Source organism: Acanthaster planci, unplaced genomic scaffold (genome assembly GCF_054643075.1).
Source record: "Acanthaster planci isolate LZ-2023a unplaced genomic scaffold, COTS_SCS Contig3, whole genome shotgun sequence".
NCBI lineage: Eukaryota > Metazoa > Echinodermata > Asteroidea > Valvatida > Acanthasteridae > Acanthaster > Acanthaster planci.
This window is the reverse complement of record NW_028257627.1, coordinates 61341-78762: the sequence shown is the minus strand read 5'-3', so window position 1 is coordinate 78762 and position 17422 is coordinate 61341. Positions and strand designations below refer to the sequence as shown.

General features: G+C 40.8%; 1 protein-coding gene and 1 long non-coding RNA gene across 5 annotated transcripts in view; one reads left to right on the top strand and one right to left on the bottom strand.

Annotated features, from left to right (window-relative positions):
* Positions 1 to 17422, top strand: part of LOC110981044 (G protein-signaling modulator 2-like) — an 81564-nt gene that overhangs the window by 51613 nt on the left and 12529 nt on the right. For both annotated transcript variants that reach the window (XM_022238211.2, XM_087131605.1), the window contains 2 exons: positions 1335 to 1523; positions 5803 to 5947. In XM_022238211.2, coding sequence (XP_022093903.1) covers positions 1335 to 1523; positions 5803 to 5947 — 334 coding nt within the window. The remainder of the gene's footprint in view (positions 1 to 1334; positions 1524 to 5802; positions 5948 to 17422) is intronic.
* On the bottom strand, positions 1459 to 15808 carry LOC147795589 (uncharacterized). Of its 3 annotated transcripts, XR_015423735.1 has the most exons (5): positions 15595 to 15804; positions 10973 to 11046; positions 10268 to 10321; positions 9116 to 9341; positions 1459 to 1583 (listed from the first exon to the last, which is right to left on the bottom strand). It is a non-coding gene; the product is annotated as an uncharacterized LOC147795589 (long non-coding RNA). The 3 variants fall into 3 exon arrangements; XR_015423733.1 differs by lacking the exon at positions 1459 to 1583 and having other exon boundaries at positions 8929 to 9341; positions 15595 to 15808; XR_015423734.1 differs by lacking the exons at positions 1459 to 1583; positions 15595 to 15804 and adding an exon at positions 15440 to 15578 and having other exon boundaries at positions 8929 to 9341.

Genomic DNA, 17422 nt, shown 5'->3' with positions numbered 1-17422 from the left:
GTTTTAGAGTTGGTTTGTGGTTTATGTGTAGGTTTAGGTTTGGGTAGCTGATTCGGTTTAGGTTTGGTTTGAGTTGGGTTGGGGTTTTGGTTTGGTTTTAGAGTTGGGTTGTGGATTACGTGTAGGTTTAGGTTTGGGTAGCAGATTTGGTTTAGGTTTAGGTTGAATTGTGTTGGGGTTTTGGTTTGGTCTTAGAATCGGTTTGTGGATTACGTGTAGGTTTAGGTTTGGGTAGCAGATTTGGTTTAGGTTTAGGTTGAATTGTGTTGGGGTTTTGGTTTGGTCTTAGAATCGGTTTGTGGATTACGTGTAGGTTTAGGTTTGGGTAGCAGATTTGGTTTAGGTTTAGGTTGAATTGTGTTTGGGTTTTGGTTTGGTCTTAGAGTTGGTTTGTGGTTTACGTGTAGGTTTGGGTAGCGGATTTAGCAGATTTGGTGTACACTGTCGGTTTGGTTTGAGTTGGGTTTGGGTTTTGCTTTGGTTCGATTCGGTTTGGGTTGCAGTAGTTTTCGGTTTGGGATGCAGTTTGGTTTGGGATTTGCTTGACTTCGGGTTGGAGTTTTGTAGTTGGTTTGAGTTTGGGTTCAGTTTAGCTTGGTTTGGGATTTTGGGGGATTTAGATTTTTGGATGCCATTTGGGTTTGTTCATACGTTGAGTTTGGCATTAGGTTTGGGATTTGCTTTACTTTGGGTGTGAGTTTTGGAATTGGTTTGAGTTGGGTTTCAGGTTTGCTTCGTTTGGGATTTGTTTGGCTTTGATTTGGGGTTCCATTTGGGTTTGTTTATGAGTTGAGTTTGGGGTTGAGTTTCATGTTTGGTTTGAGTTTGGATGTTGGGTTAGGATTGGGGTTTGGCTTAGGATTTATTTGGGGTCTGGGTGTGGTTTGAGCTTGATTTTGGGGGTTTGGGTTGGGTTTGGGTTGTGGCTCTTTTGGATTTTAAATTTGGGTTGGTTGGGTTAGGTTTCGTTTGAGGTTGTTTTCAGTTTTAGTTGTTTTGTTTTACATAATGGTACATGAAGTTTATCTCATTAAAATAACTTAATTTAAACTTGGCATTGAAAAGCTAGCAATATACAATACGTCACATTATTTAATTGATTTTCATAACAGGCATCTTACTTCATCTTAGTATTTGATGTCATCAGAAAGGTTACATTTCAGACTCATTACTTAGATACATTGTATGCACACTGTTCCGTTTGGTGTTTTCAATACACTGCCTGGTAAAGATCCTGGCTCACTGAATCCCCTACACTTTTTGACTGTCCTCATGCACTAACTAACACTGTGTACCTAATGAAGTGTTTGACTGCTGTCATTCTGTTTCCTCAGAATGCAGCAGGGGCAACGGCCAACGGCAAGACCAAGCTACCTGCAGGTGCCAAGTTCAAGAGGAAAGGCAGCAACAAGGAGAAGCTGAGCAGGAAGAGCTCCAACACCTCCAGCACCAGCTCCAGCAGCGGCGACTCGGCGGCATGCCTCAGGACTGAGAACGTCAACATACAGGTCTCCCCTCAGCAGGTTGGTACAGGGGCTCCAATCTGAGCCACACTTCCTTTTTCAGAGGGCTTTCAGTTCCACCTAGAATAGAAGAAGCAGTGGCTGAAATTCAACTATCTGCCTAAAACCCCAGTAGCCAGGGGAACTAGTTTGTCAAGTTTTAATAACTAGGGGAGCTAACATGGATCATCCATCCAAACTAAACCACGTTATAACACACCTCTTGCTGGTTCTTTACCCTGGTTAGTTAAAGCGTAGTTTACATGGGATTAGGAGGCTAGTACATGACGTTTGTGTCATCATGAACTAGATGCCTACCTTTACATCTCATGCATGAGATCTCTCACACGATGTGAAGAGTGATCAGCAACTCAAAATCTGAATCTAGAGAAACTAAAAGTGTTCCTTTCATTACTAATTTGCCCTTTGAATTGCGTACAAATGAATGGTTGAAGTAAACTGTTTAGTGATAAAACTCTGCAAAGTTTCTTTTCTTATTTTACATTCTGGACAAAGATGTGCCATAAACTGCATACAAACTGGCCTTATTAGGTCACTCTTGTACATCCATGTCCCCTTGTGCCTTTGGCCACCATGCTGGTCGGTTGACGGCTTTGTGCACCGTGTATTTTTGTCATTTTCACAAGCATAAACAATGTCCTTTTTGTTGCTTGACCCCTTTCCTACCCCCCTCCCAAAAAGACGTACAAAAGGAAAGGAAAAAATGAAGATTTCTGTGCTTGGTATTGTCATTTCTATATTTTGAAAAACGTACACAGCCACGTAAAATGACCTCTTAATGGTAGTTATGACTCTTGGACACCAGCTACGTGACAGGGCTTTGACCAATAGGAATGTTTCAACAGTCGTAGGGTTTTTACATGTACATGTATAAATACAGTGTAAATTCATGTAACTCTTTAGAGTCACTGGGGTGTCGCACTTAGTTTAAACCCGGGGGTGTCGCACTCCGTTTAAACCCATGGGGGTGTTGCACTCCGTTTAAACCCACGGGGGTGTCGCACTCAGTTTAAACCCACGGGGGTGTCGCACTCACTGTAAACCTACGTGGGTGTCGCACTCACTTTAAACCCTGGGGTGTCGCACTTAGTTTAAACCCGGGGGTGTCGCGCTTAGTTTAAACCCTGGGGTGTCGTACTCAGTTTAAACCCTGGCACTGTGCAAGTTTGTTACCCCCATCACATCTGCAGTAGAAAAAGCGGAGTGGTTTCATTTATGTTATGTTCCCACCACAGGGTGTGAATTTCACCTCCCTTTATTGATTTGCTAGGGTTGCCTGTGGTAAAAAGTCTGCCACATCAGGCTTTGTCTCATCAATGTGAATTGGTACAGGCGTCCATTTCAATGCAGCAATCTTTCAAACTAGCATGACTAATGGTTTCCTATATCCCGGGTACGGTCTCAGCACTTCAGATGGCCAGCAGTTTATTCCTAGATTATATAGGTCCTATACAATAACGATTGGTACCGGTAGATCGTCGATCACGTCATTGAAATATTTGTTCTATTCAACAGCAGAACTTCACGCACTTGAATGGTTCTCACTCCCGTTTCATATATCTCATTCCCAGAAAAAAAGAGGAAAATCATGTAGAGACAGTGGGTGGCACTTTGAACACCTCTGTTTTGCAAAATGACAGATGTTAACACGCAAATGGGACTTGTTTGTTCTAAGAGAAGAGGATTTATGCAAGTAGTGTATAAACAAAATAAGGGAATGATTTTTGTGCTTTTTCCCCGTGGGATTGAATATTTCATCTTTCACCTCATGAAATTACCGTATTCTTACCGTTACACTCATAAACATTCATTATTTGTATCATGAAACTCGTGCCTGCACATGTATAATTGGGCAAAGGAAAATCATCCAGGGAGAAATAATTCACTCTTGTCAGGGAGAGAGTCACACATTAACATCCTGTTCCATGTGAAATCTACCAGTTCTTGTCAAGGACAGTCAAATAAGAGTTGTCTGCACTTCAGGAAATTCTGTACCAAACTATTTGAGTATACATTTAACAAAGCAGTGTTGGCTGTGTGGTTGGATACACATCAGCAAAGCAACATCAATCCGGGGGTCGTAGGGTCAGTATGCATTCAAAAGAAGCATGTACATGTAGGCACCGCGGCATTACGAATTATTTCAGTGCTGAGGACTTTTGTGGCATGAAACTCGAGTATAGAGACCTCCTCCTGATCTTGTGTTGCATGCTAGTAATTGGGCACTTAAGATCTGCAAGTTCTCTGCTAGTAGGCCAGTATGAGGAACTGGAAGGCATTATTTCAACAGGTTGGTGTGTATTTCTGTCGCTTTTTCCCTTCTTTTTCTGATTCAAACTTCCTGCCACCTAAATCACACATATGTGGCTATGTATTCAAGTCTAATGTATCCTTAACCACTTCCTGCTGGGGATTCCGGATCCGGACACATATGCTTTACATATATGCATGGCCGGGGTCTCCGAACTCGGACAAAGGGAAAGGGCCTTGTAATAAAAGACCGTACTCGGGAACAAAAGAGCAGGCTGCTGGGCATTACCAACATTTTTTCAATCTCAAAAGTGGAGATAATGCAGCCTTGTTTTGAATCAGTATATCACGGTTTGGGGCATTTAGAGTGAGCGGATTACCAACGGGACGATGAGCCGCACAGCTGCATGCTAATCTGGCCCCTATGAAAAGAGGTCAGCAGCGCACTGAGCCAGGTTTGTGAACAAAAGAAAGTTATATAACATCGCACAATCTGGGCTCTTTTTACAAGGCTGCAGGCCTGGCTGAAATACTCAGGCTTCAATAAATTTTGTCTGTCAGGCTAGAGTGACAACAGACAGTCCTTCACGTATTTGTAAGTGTCCAGAATTTTTAAAGAATTTTGAAAAAAAAAAAAAGATAAATATCCCGGCCCAGCATCATCAACATTGATAACTGCTAAGATTAAGGTTTAACCACTTCATGCCCCGGCATTTTTCAATGTTGATGATGCTGGACAGGCATGACTATCATTTTTCCAATTTCAAAATCCTTCAAAAATTCATCATTTCGTTTAATGGTCGTTTATAGCCGCACGAAGTAATCTTTAGGCACTGCTCTAAGTTGACAGGTTACCTTCATTGACGCCCAAGTACATGTATATCAGCCAGGCCTGCAGCCTTGTAAAAAGAGCCCAGATTGTGCGGTGTTATGTAACTTTCTTTTGTTCAAGAACCTGCCACAGTGTGCTGCTGACCTCTTTTCAATAGGGGCCAGATTAGCATGCAGCGGTGCTGTGTGGCTCATCGCTGCGGTGGAGCGCTTTTGTCCCCGGTGGTAATCCGCTCACTCTCAATGCCCCAAACCCTTGTACACGGTTTCAAAACAAGGTTGGATTATCACCACCTTTGGAAGTGAAAAATGTCAGTAATGCCCAGCAGCCTGGTCTTTTGTTTGGAGTACGGTCTTTTATTACAGGGCCCTGTTTCCTTCGCCTGAGTTCGGAGAACCCGGCCACGCATATAAACCATACGTCTCCGATTCCGGAGTCCCCGGCAGGAAGTGGTTAACCAGCAGCTCCATTATAACACATAGTCTGTGGGGAGGGACAAAGTCGTCATTGCTCATTGTTCACTTTTCAACATAAACTTTTAGTGGCAAAGTTTTTTCCGACTCCTTTTACGAAAACTTTGAATACATTCTTGTACATGTACATGTACTTGAACTTCCCTTAAAACTCGCTATCAATCCCAGATCACAATGAATTATAGGGAGTATTTTTGTCAACTAACAATAGATCCTGTCTCACGAGGGCAGTGTTGCATGGTAGGGCTGTTCTAACTTTATTAGCATAGTTTGCATAATCTGATAAAGTTCAGAATGGAAGCAGTTGGTGAGTTGTATCACCTGTGGTAGTTTGGGGACTGTTCAAGTGTATATTCAGAGATCAAGAACATTTCCGCAGCTACCGGAACATTGTTGAGCCATTTTGTCCTGTTCATTGGTTTGAATGTCTGAGGGAGTGAGACCATTTGTGTTGAGCTAGTGTTTGATCTTTCTCAGACAGCCTAATCTGAATCCGATAGCTCAATCTGACCCAGATAGCCCAATCTGTCCCAGATATGATATCTCTTTGACAACATCCTTGAGAGACACCATCTTGACGGACATTACAAGTTGCTCATGTACTACAGTCAAGTGTGTCACCAGACACTGAAGCCACATGTATTATGTTGATGCTTTATGATAGAGTAATTGTGCTTGACTGTTTACTGTTACGACCACCCCTCACCCCCCACCACCCCCACAGCGATCTTCCCCAGAGATCATGGATGACGACGACAGCTTCTTTGACGTGCTGAGTCGCTTCCAGGGCAAGCGCATGGACGAGCAGCGCTGCTCCTTCAACAGGATGCAAGACAAGCAGAGGGAGAGGGACAGTGGTGAAGATAGAGGTAAGTTTCTCTTCTGGGGTTTCCGACCATTTTCCCCTCTTCACTCCTTCCCTTGTAGTGCTAGAAACCGTGTGTGAGGATAGGAAATAGTGCCTAGTGTAACTGCTTGCCAGAACTCCAGTGAGCTCCATGAATTTTTATCAGAATGTGCACAAAATGTTTTGGTCTGTGCGCGGTCGCTGGATGTATGGCATTTTCTCAAGTGCCTACCATTAACTCTGTTAGCATCAAGGGAGTACTTAAGCATGTACAGCAATATCTAATAAACAGTATACATAAACATATGTATAATGTATACAGTGTGCATTATATCCCCCAAATAAGGAATAGTTTTTCCTGAATGGTTTTTGTGCCTGATAGAAGGCCCTTTTGCCACCTCGAACAAGTGCAAATGGAGGGCACTCTGTCATCAATGTACTGTATGTACATGCAAGAGTTAATTTATGCATACCAGGAAATTCGATGTAAATGTATCACAAGACAGAGTTTAAGCAGACTGTTTTTCTCAGTCTTCCCTTTATGTGTGTATTTTCTAGGCTTAGAACGCAGGTGTTGAAAACCAGCCTTTGTCTCAGTAATGGCACCAGTAATTAGTGAATCATTCACTGGTATATGGGCAGAAATTGTCTAACATTAACTGCAATGAGTTTACCACTGAGAGCACAGGTGCTTGTGCAAAGAGTCCACATGTTGATCAGTGTTGCAATGGTTATATTTTGTACCCAACAAAATTACATGTACATGTAGTTGAATTTACTGTATACGATGGAGATACAGTCAACATTGTCTTCACCAATGTGATCTTGTGGATGCACTCGAGATGCGTGTATTTGTACATGTATGACAAGAACAAAGAACACAGTACTGTTATTGACAACGTCAAGATACTGCTTTAATGATGATGATTATAAAGCACCTGACATCTCTCTGTCATCTCATTGGTGGGTCATTGATCACATGCCAGTGGAATTGTTTGTTCCAGTGCATGGCATTGTCGCACTGAAAAAGTAAAAGTTATACATATATTCCAAGGTAAATATACAAGCCCTTTGCCGTATTCATAACAAATTTCAGACGTATAATGGAGCAGGTTTTTCAGGTGGACATTTTTCAAGTTTGGCAGGGATTTTGGATTTGCCGTAATTTTCAGAATATAGACCACTGCTTAGGCATTGATTCTCATGCTGAAAAAGTTCCCTGCGGCTTATACTCTGGGCAGCTTACATGGCAAAATTGAAGAATGCAATGAATCACGGAAGCTGTGCCTCATTCTGGGCCATGTATGGAACTTGGAATTTTTCGCTTTTGTGTCGGTGTCTTATTGGGTCAATATTTTTACCTCAAATTTCACAGAAGGTAAAATTTAAACTCCCCATATCTTGATTCACAAATCTTGATTTCCTGTACCTGCTACAAAGTTCTGATGAAATTTTGTTTTGGCCCGATTTTCCAATGGTTTTTCCGAAGTGCCAAATGAACTCTTTTAAAATGCGCCTCAAATAATTTTGTTGACAAACTTATACATGTAGTTAGGTATGTGAGCGGAGGTCATAATGGTTTACTAGAATTTATCAATTTTAAAGAACTTTTGGAATGTTTTTGTGGGATTTTCTGAGATTTTTTTCAAGTGCATCAAGTTAGGGGACACTCAGCTGAATTCTTGCCCAGTTTCTGGATACCGACCTGTTTGAATTTGGACAAAATTTCACGACACTGAAATTGTACACAAAGGTTCAAAAGCCTGTATCATGAATGCAAACGTACCAGTATTTAACCAAATGGATATGAAGGTTTCAACAAAGAGATTTGGTTGCACTGCCAGTAAATGAGGAAAGGCAAGGGAATGAATACTGTACATGTGCATTTACCGGCACCTTGGCATACGGCACGTGCAGCGACTTTAATATGTGGTTGGACACCGTTGGCACTGTGGTGTGGCTTATACAGCGGTGTGGCTAATACACTTATTGTAAATCTTAATTTGTTACCTTTTGCAGGGTGCGGTTTATGCTATGCGCGGCCCATCCCATAACGGATCAGGCATAGTAAAAAACAAATAGTGAATTTTTCGTTCTCATGCAGTGACAAACTCTGGTCACTTTGTCTCCTTTTGTGGTCAAAAGTTTACATACGCTTAGACTGCAAGTAGTTAATTACAACACTTGAACAATCCACCTATTCCTAGCTACAACCCTCGTTCTATTGCTGGTGAATGAATGCATGTACTGTACATGTACTTTTTTCACATTTCCATGTCGGTAAAGTATGTAAATAAAACACATGCTTTGAATAATAAGTTAGTGTTCTGTCGTTTTTTATTGAACTTTTTTTTTGAGTGTTTGTCAGAGTGAGGGTTCAAATCCCTTTTGTGTGTATAAAGGCTATTAAGGCTACCGGTACATGGGTACAGTTCTTGAAATGAAAAGAACAGAAAAGATTGCTTTACCGACTAATCTAGAATAAAAGTTTCAGAATTCAGGATTTTTTTGTGGAGATAACTGATCTGCCCATCATCTCTTCATGTAACTGCCCTTGAAAAAGACTACAACTGGATGAACAAGTTGGGGTAGAGTCAACAGAGGGCACCATGAAAGCCCCTTGGAGTTCACATTTTTTATGCGGATGCACAAAGCCTTGGATAATAACAGTACATGTACATGTGCTCACACCAATCACCACACTAAATGAATAGATGTAGAAACTTCATACTAATGAAGATTTTCATGAGCCAAAGTGTGATGTCATTCAATGCAGATAAATTAGTTCTGTTGCTCCTGGTCTGAGCTCCTGATGTTGATGCTGTGTTCTACAATAAAATTGTTCAGATGCAAATTGTGTGCCAGAGATATTTTAAAATCAACCACAGTGAAATTTTCTACTAAAAAAGGTAAAGAACTGAATTCCACAAAAATAGTATAAAAAAGAGGTCATCAGCAACATAGACATGTTAATTTACGTGTATATAACGGGTTTTGCCCTTACCCAACGTATATTTTAATAAACACTGTATGCTCAGTGCTCGTCCGAGAGCTTGCGAAAAAAGTCACAAGCTTACTTGGGTGGGACTCGAACCCACGACGGGCAAAACCCGTTATAGAAATTAACATCTCCCCAACGCAAAAATACACCTTGCAAACATAGACATGAGCAGGACAAGTTATTACCAACCTACATGTACATGTAGACATCCCAGTAGATAATGTCCCATCATTTTGTTAAGGTCAGTGTCCCGTTGATGGATTTGAAGACAAAAACGTCTCGTTGGACATGTTCAGTCTGTAACTGAACAATGAGGAGGAACATCACGTCCAATTTCTTTCTCGTCAAGTCCAGGCAATGATTGATTTCCAGAAGAGTATTGTATTACCACAGGTACGATGGGAGAAGTTTCCACCTGTAAAAAGCACATTAACCTGGATATCATGAAGACCATTCTGACAAGGCTTGTTGCTGAAACTTTACCTCTGTCTGCCCCGCTTTCTTCCTCATTCAGCATCTGCTATACATGAGCGATTGAAATGTCCTGCTTTCATCTGTGGGAACAAGTGTGTCACAAAGTTGGCTGAGAAATGTGGACACAAAGCGGTCACACTACATGTAGTTCCATTGATTTTGTAGGGCACATACTTGCAAATCTATATGGTCTCCGCAGGGCACACAGAAGTCGTTTTGTTTACATGCTCAATATACGTGAGCTTCCGACTAGTGGCCTGTCTAATGCATATTTAATGCGCTGCAGCAGTATGCAGAATTTGGCAGATTTTCCAAGTTTTATACAGTTGGTTGGCTAACTAGTGTGATTTATGAAGAAATGAATTGTATATCTTCCATTTCAAGCTGTATTTCAGAGAATCTGTTGTGGAAAAGATGTAAAAATGCAAAGGATAATTTTCTTTCGAAATGAGGAATTTTGCATCACAAAGAGAGCGAAATCTACGACTTGACAACATTGCCACAACCCAGTGTTACCAGGAATGAATGAATACATTCATATTCTGGGACATCTTAGGCATATTTATGCTGTATTTTTTCCAGGTGGGTGAAGGCACAGTTTTTTTGTGCATGAGACACATTATGTGATGAACTCGATACACGCGTGTGACAGATTTGTAGGTAACATAATGGGTTTTTCAGCAGTGTGACGTGGGAGATGTAATCCGTGGGTCATTGTGTAGCCAAAACAATCATGTCAAAATTGACACAAGTTGACTGGAATGTTTCATTGTGCAGAATCAACCTGTCACCGTTACAGTGGTCACAGTTTTTTTAGCTTGAGTACTTTTTATGCATGAAGAAAGTTTGAAGTAATCCAGAACTTACCGGTAGATAAATGGATCCTGTACTAGAAAAGGTGTTGTTACTTCTGTCGTTCCCCTAAATAAAAAAAAGATCATTATTTATTTTGGGGGGAATTTGGAATTTGAGCTGCTGTCAGACTGAATCATTTTTGCAATCCAGAACTGGGAAAATGTGTATAGGCCTATTTGGCGTACGAGTTGGCATTTGAGTCGGAACTCATTCGAGTTGGTCAGTGTATGAGTTGGCATGGGTATGAGTGGACCAGCATTCAAGCACTCCATGCCTGGACTCCCCCCTCCCGGCTTGAATATTCATTAAGTTAAGTCCAGTTCCTACACCCAGTAGTCATTGCCCAGTAATTAGCCCATCAACATCCCTGAACAGCCAACCCAAAACATACATGTACTGTAGTACATTTGTACAGCAAACCACAAAGGATGAAATATTGACCAAAAATGGAATCACTCTCATGTTTTATCATGCAATTCTCGTGGCTAAAACCACACGGTTTGCCCTGCACGTAAATTTCAGGATTTGACCGCATTAACGCATGTGTTGTAGACTGACTGTGTTGTCAGTCTCTGAACCTACGGGGAAATTCATTCAGATGACCATGTACAACATGTATTGGATTCATCTTTCATAGTGAGTTTTCAACCTTTATTGCTATGAATTGAGTACTGAATGCCCCATGTTCTGCCAGAACCCAAAAGAAGAAAATACAACCTTGCTTGGGTGTGACTGGAACCCACCATCTGCTTGTGAGTGCTGATGTCTCAGCCAGTGAGCAGTTTTCCAGCCTTCAGTAGCAATTTTGTTGTCACCAGATGGAAAAAAAAACAAACTTTGATTACGATCCTCACCAATCAGGAGGAAAAAATGTCTTTAACACTGCATTAAATGAATAAATGGTCTCACTGCGCGGTCTGCGCTCCAGCTCGAGATGATGACATTGGCCAGGGGAATGGGAAATCTGGAAAGGGTACGACTATTGACAGGTGGCCCAGTACTTTTGTCCAGGATTGTCTGAGTTTAAACATGCCTATTAAACATTTAAACGTGTACATAGAAGGCCTGCTAACTGTATATCCTTGGATATTGTGGATAGGAGAAGAGAATTGAATGACTCTAGATCTCAAGCTGAAGTTTAAGGGACACTGAGCCAATAGCGCACAAAATGTTTGTGAATTATCAAAGACAAAATTGTAACGATTGCATTTCTTCACTTTCACGGAACACAACGCAAAGCATGCCCTCAAAAATGTGGCACAGTTGCGATATACTTGACACAATAACAGCGGTAGCCACAACAAATCATTCAAGAATTAGAGTCTCTCAGTTCCTTTCTTTTTGGGTTTTTGATGGATCGTTGTTGCATTTTTTCTTGTCAATAATTCCAAATAACGGAATTTTGAAATGACAAAAACCCCACAGGATTGTAAGTTTTTGTGTACCTGAGTGGGCCTTTCAAATTCTGAAACACATCAATTTTGAACAGTTATGGGCCAAAATACCATGGGTGCACTACATATGTTGAACCCCTACAAAATAGTTGTGATTGTACGCTCACAATACACAATTGATATTTATCTTCCTATCTCTTTTACTTGTACAGATTGTCCAAAAACGTGTACACCTTCTGCCAGTTTATGTTTTCCACGAACAACACTAGAATGCACGTGCAAAACGACATGGTACTGTACAGTGTATATGCACATGTATGTACAACCTCGAACCAATTCAGATAATCCTGGCCAAATCTTGTTGAACCTCCCCCCCCATCCCTGGCCCCCCTCTCAATGTTGGGTCTCACTGCACAGTCTGCACTCCAGCTCGAGATGGCAACATTGACCGTGGGAGTGAGGGGACCTGCAAAGGGTATGGCTATTGACACGTGTCCCAACATTTTGGTCCAGGATTGTAGAATCCTGATTGGCATTGTCAGAGCCAACCAGTACAGTCTCTCCATTGTGAAATTCCATCAACATACAAAATGAGTCTTTAGGTTAATTTGTCAATAAGTTTGTTACGGTTTGCAGTAAAATGATCAAATCACTGTCTTTAGTTTGATGTATCACTCAGTCAGCCACCTTGATGAAAACAGATGGTATACAGATGACAAGGTTCCTATTGATCTCTATTGTGCATGATGGTTTCATTGTGTAAACACAAGCGTGACAAAAAAGCAGCTCAAGCTATTTCTGACTTGCATGTTCAGTATTTGTTTGTTTTGGTAACTTATTTCCTATTTGCATTTTCAAATCACTTGAATGGAGTTTACTTTTAATACATTTTGAGATTTGGCAATAACCGAAATTCATTGCAATTCATTTCTGACAAATATTCTCAAAGTACATTTTATTTGGTTTGGAATGCATGTACTACATTAGCATTTGAATGTTTACCATGAGATGTTATCCCCGTAAGCTTGTAAATGTTTGTCTTTCTTGAAATTGCACCTCTCGTAGTCATTCTAATGATTGATTTTTTTTTTATAGCCCCTTAGTTTCAACAAATGAAGCGTGTAACGTGTAACCTTTAACAAATTTCCATTTACATGCAGGACTTGCAAACCCTGGAGGTTTGTAAGATAACCTAAGGTCCCCCCTCAGGTACTTGCAATCCCAGCCAGCCATACACTCTGAAAAGGCACACGTGAAAAAAAAAAAAGCTCGGCAGCATGACGTCTGTTGCTGCTCCAGTTTAGTGAGGGGCACGCCGACTATGATGCCTTCCCAGAAAGCTGGCACTGTATTCACAGGGTCTTGACGTCACTGTGGAAAATAGGGTTGTGTCTTAGGGTAGAGAGGGGAGAAGAGTTATCCTCATTCACAGTTTTCTGATCCACCAGAGGGTTTGTTGTCATTAGTCTTCAAATCTCTGAGGTCCTTAGATATCCTAGTGTCTCTTATGATCATTTTCTTTTTATGTGTGTGTGTGTCTTTTTTTTTCTGTCGATGGATGAGAGTTCTCACCAAATATAGACCAAATCACTCCTGCAAAGATCCCATTTAGGTTAAAAAATGAACACCACACTGACATGTTTGGTGAATTAGTCTACCTGCTGTGGGGATGCAGCGACAGGGGAAGACGTCATGGAAAGGATGTGTTAGTGTTTTTAAAACTAAGGAAATATTTCCCAGAATCATCATTTGACAAGTTTATTTTTGAACAGTGGAACTGTATGCATGACTAAAAATAGATGTACAGTGTCAGCTAGAGTTGATGTTTGTGGCCTAAGGGAAATGAAAACCCACAAGGTTCTGCCCAGGGAAACTAAATCAATAGGCCTATGTTCATGTGTACATGTGTTATATCATTTTTGTTGTCGGTTTCCTGTGTAAGAGCGATTGTTTTTCTGACCCACACTGAAACTATGTGTTACTGATATCCCCAAATCCATTTGTCACAGTCATATGTACCAGTACTTGTGTCATTGTAGGTTTAAGTGGTTTCCTTGATACTAAGTTTTACTCAAGGAATTTCTTGACAGTTATTCTAGTTACCGGTAGATACAAAGTGTTTTCAGGTTTCAGAAATAATAATATACATGTACTTGTAACTGAGAGCGGCCCCACCCCCCTTCCCTCCTGTTCAGGGCTTTCCCCCTACCCGATGCCCCCCCCCCAACACAAGAGAGGTGTCAAAACAGACTTTTGTCTTTGTATTGGAAGTATGACTCGTCCAGCACCTTCATTGAGAAGATGACACCACCTCACAGGCTCACATGATTCCCACAAATAAGACCCTTGTTAGATCAGAATATTATGATTTCTGTTGAGCACACAGTACATGTACGTGAAAAAAGTGTGATTAAAATACATGTGTTTCTCGTAGATGAAAGAAGACGCATAGAGATCAGTCCCTTTGTTTTAAAAATGAAGTTCAAAAATTCATATGTACATGTATGTGGGTTACTTTAAGCAGGTGTCAAGTGTCTGTTGGACTAATCAGTTTTCTTTACTTCTCTCCTCTGTACGTACTCCTGTCCAATATGGATGAAAACTATTTGACACTGTTTTGATGGTTGAAGTGTAAAAACATTTCGAATTGTCCATGCTTTTCTGTAGAACTCAGAGTGCTGTTGCTCACAGAAACACTCACGGAAACATTCTTCAATTCATATGTTTTTCCCTTCAAATTGTGAACCCAAGATTTGTTCACCGAAAAAAAATTCTTTCACAAGTATTGCTCATTGGCTTATTGCCATGTTCGTTCCCTCTAACAAATCCCTAAAGAAAAGGAACTTTACCTACAGGACGGCAAAGTATCACAAATTTCAGTAGTTTTATGTGTAAGAATTAATGTAGTAGTGCAGTTTTTGCCCAGAATGAAATCACAGACTTACTCATGAATATAAATTCTCACCAGCATGAAAATGACAAAGGCGCAAAAAATGTTAAATAGCAAAACAAACATTAAAAATAAGGTTAATTGGGTGAAAAAGTTGTATTTTTAATGTCTGTATTAAAAATCTTGCATTGCAAGGACCTTTTAACAGTGCCATTAAAATGGTTAAAACTTACCCAATAGAGAAACATCTCAATACAGCATAATTTACAACTGATTTCATTTGATTCAGTGTAGATAGGGTCTGTAGCATAATCACCCTCTTGGTGCAGTTTTTGTGTTATTTTGAAAAGCACCCCTAAGGAAAACATGTTTTCTCGGATGTTTTCTCTGTTCAAATAAATATGGAAGCATCCAAATCGAACACAGTGTCATTTGTCTTCAGAGCTCAAAGTTCTGTTTTTGTGTTCGTGCCAAGATGCGACTTCTGAATGTAGATTGCGTCATTTGGAGAAAACAGAAAACAAGGGGAACATACCCTCGCTCTGTGTTCATAGTGGATAAACCTTGTGCATGACAATGGCTACACATACATGCACTGTATGAAAACAGAAAACTGAGGGGAACCCTGGCCCTGTGTTCGTAGTGGATAAACCCTTGTGCATGCCAATGGCTGCATGTACACGTACATGTACACGTACATGCATTGTTTGCTCTGAAGACAAATGACACTGCATTTAATTAGGATGCTCCACATGTGTTTGAACAGATAAAATCAGAGAAAACATGTTTTCCTTAGAGGTGCTTTTTATCGAAAAACAACTACAGATTTCAAGATGCTCCAACAGTAAGAATCCGGAATCACAGGCCATGGCTTGGTCACATGCACATATATGTACTTACATGCAAACAAGAGTGTATCTCCAATCAAATTCCAAGTGGAGGCTGTAAATTGGTAATTATGAAAAAACATTTTTATCACAAGTGTGTAATTGTCAAATACATGTATAACTTACAGATTTTCATATCATATCCCACAGTGCAACAGAGGTACTTACATGTACAGTGGGCTGGCAAAGCTGACTTGAAATAGTTGTTGCCATTTCTGTAGTTGCTGTTACAGTTCCAGAAGTGCGCAAGGAACACGTTTGTGATTTTTGTCAGTTTAGCCTGCAAACAGTAGTTTTGTTGTCCTTTTTGATGGAGATCTACGTTTGGGGGCCCACACCTCTTGTTTGGTGTCTTTCTCCTTGTTTTACCAAGTGAACATTTTTGTAAGGGACCTGGTTTCATTTTCTCACCAAAGTGTATAGCCTTTTAAGGTATTTAAGGAAATTTAGTAAGCGTGCCAGGAGGAGCATCGGGAATTGACGTCATGGCCCATTTAACACGGATTAGATATTGTGGGTCGACTCTATAGTGTACACATGGCCTCAGCGTCCAGTAACCATCCATGTACCAACTCCCTGCACTCTACCCAGACAGCGATACTCAAGGCAAATTCAATTAGCATTTGCAAGTGAGGATTAATACCCTGCATTCCCCTGTAACCCTCATTTTCATCTTTTTTTTTCTCCCCTCCACTCCCCTCTCTTTGCCGGCACCTCCCTCTGCATTGTACACACGAATGGCTGGCTGCTATGGATGGCGAGGTTCGACCAGGGCACCTTACCTGAGGCTTCTTGTAATGAGCGTGCGCGATAAATGTCAAGTGTGCAGACTAGATTTGGCCTAGTCTCATCATCATTAAATTGAAATTTCAATAAATTGAAAATTCATTTCTGAAATGCTTGCATACATGCAATATGATTTGATGTTTGTGTTTTTACTGTTAGATCTGCTTTCAGACATCAACAGGATTTCTGGACCCTATTTGTAGTAATTCGTAGCTTGGCAATTTTGTTTAAGGGAGTGACTAGGAGCAAGTCAATCGACTCAAGTAAAGCTTTCATTCAGACGAGTCTTGAGCAAGAGCTGCATTTATGTATGCTGTGATTGATTTTTGAAGGAGAAGGCCTACTCTCGCAGATCACTTTCATTCTTCAGACTCTGATGGATCTGGCAGAAAAGCCTGGAACTTGACCCATTCATCTTTCAATGATCAAAGCCCTGGAATATTCATTTCCACCTATTTCCCCGCTGTGCGGTGACTTCGTGGCAGTATTTTCTTGTTTTCGTCTTCTCTCAGATCATATATTCCTGAAGATTCAAAAACTGTCTCCGGTACCGCCTCAGTTCTCGGGGCCGTCAATTTTGAATAGACCTGTGGTGTTTGATTTCACAAGGTTGCGGCGGGCTTGGTGTCTTCAACAGTGATGCAGTGAGCGCAGTTCATAATGGACCAGCCACAACCCATGGGACAGACTCAACAAGGCCAGATTTGTTAACAGCTTTGAAGGAGTTCATCGCTAGTTGTAGTGTAGCATTTTGTCATCACAAAAGCACAAGTGTGTACATTCACGTTGAAAGAACTTGTGTTCTGCCGACTGAGAGAGGTCAACTTTATTTTTCTTTTGGGTAAGACATCTTGGTCTTGTTCAACATTGTACCTGACATACCGTATATATGAATTTGTGAATGCTTAGCAGTTGCCAGGTAGGCATTTGATATTATTTGTACTTTGGTAACAATTTATTCTTTGGGGAAAATCAGTACGTACATGTACACGTAACTGTTTTTTGAGCAGCATACAGGTAGCAGCAGGATTGTGCCACTGCATATAGAGGAACAGTACAGCACTAACACAGGGAGAAAGTTGTTCTTCCTTAATCTAATTTAAACATTTCCCAAATACAGAACATGACAAAAACCACCGCCTAGGTTTCACATTCAGATAGATGTGCTTTAAGTATGCCAGAAACATGTATGTCAGTGTGAGTGGTCTAG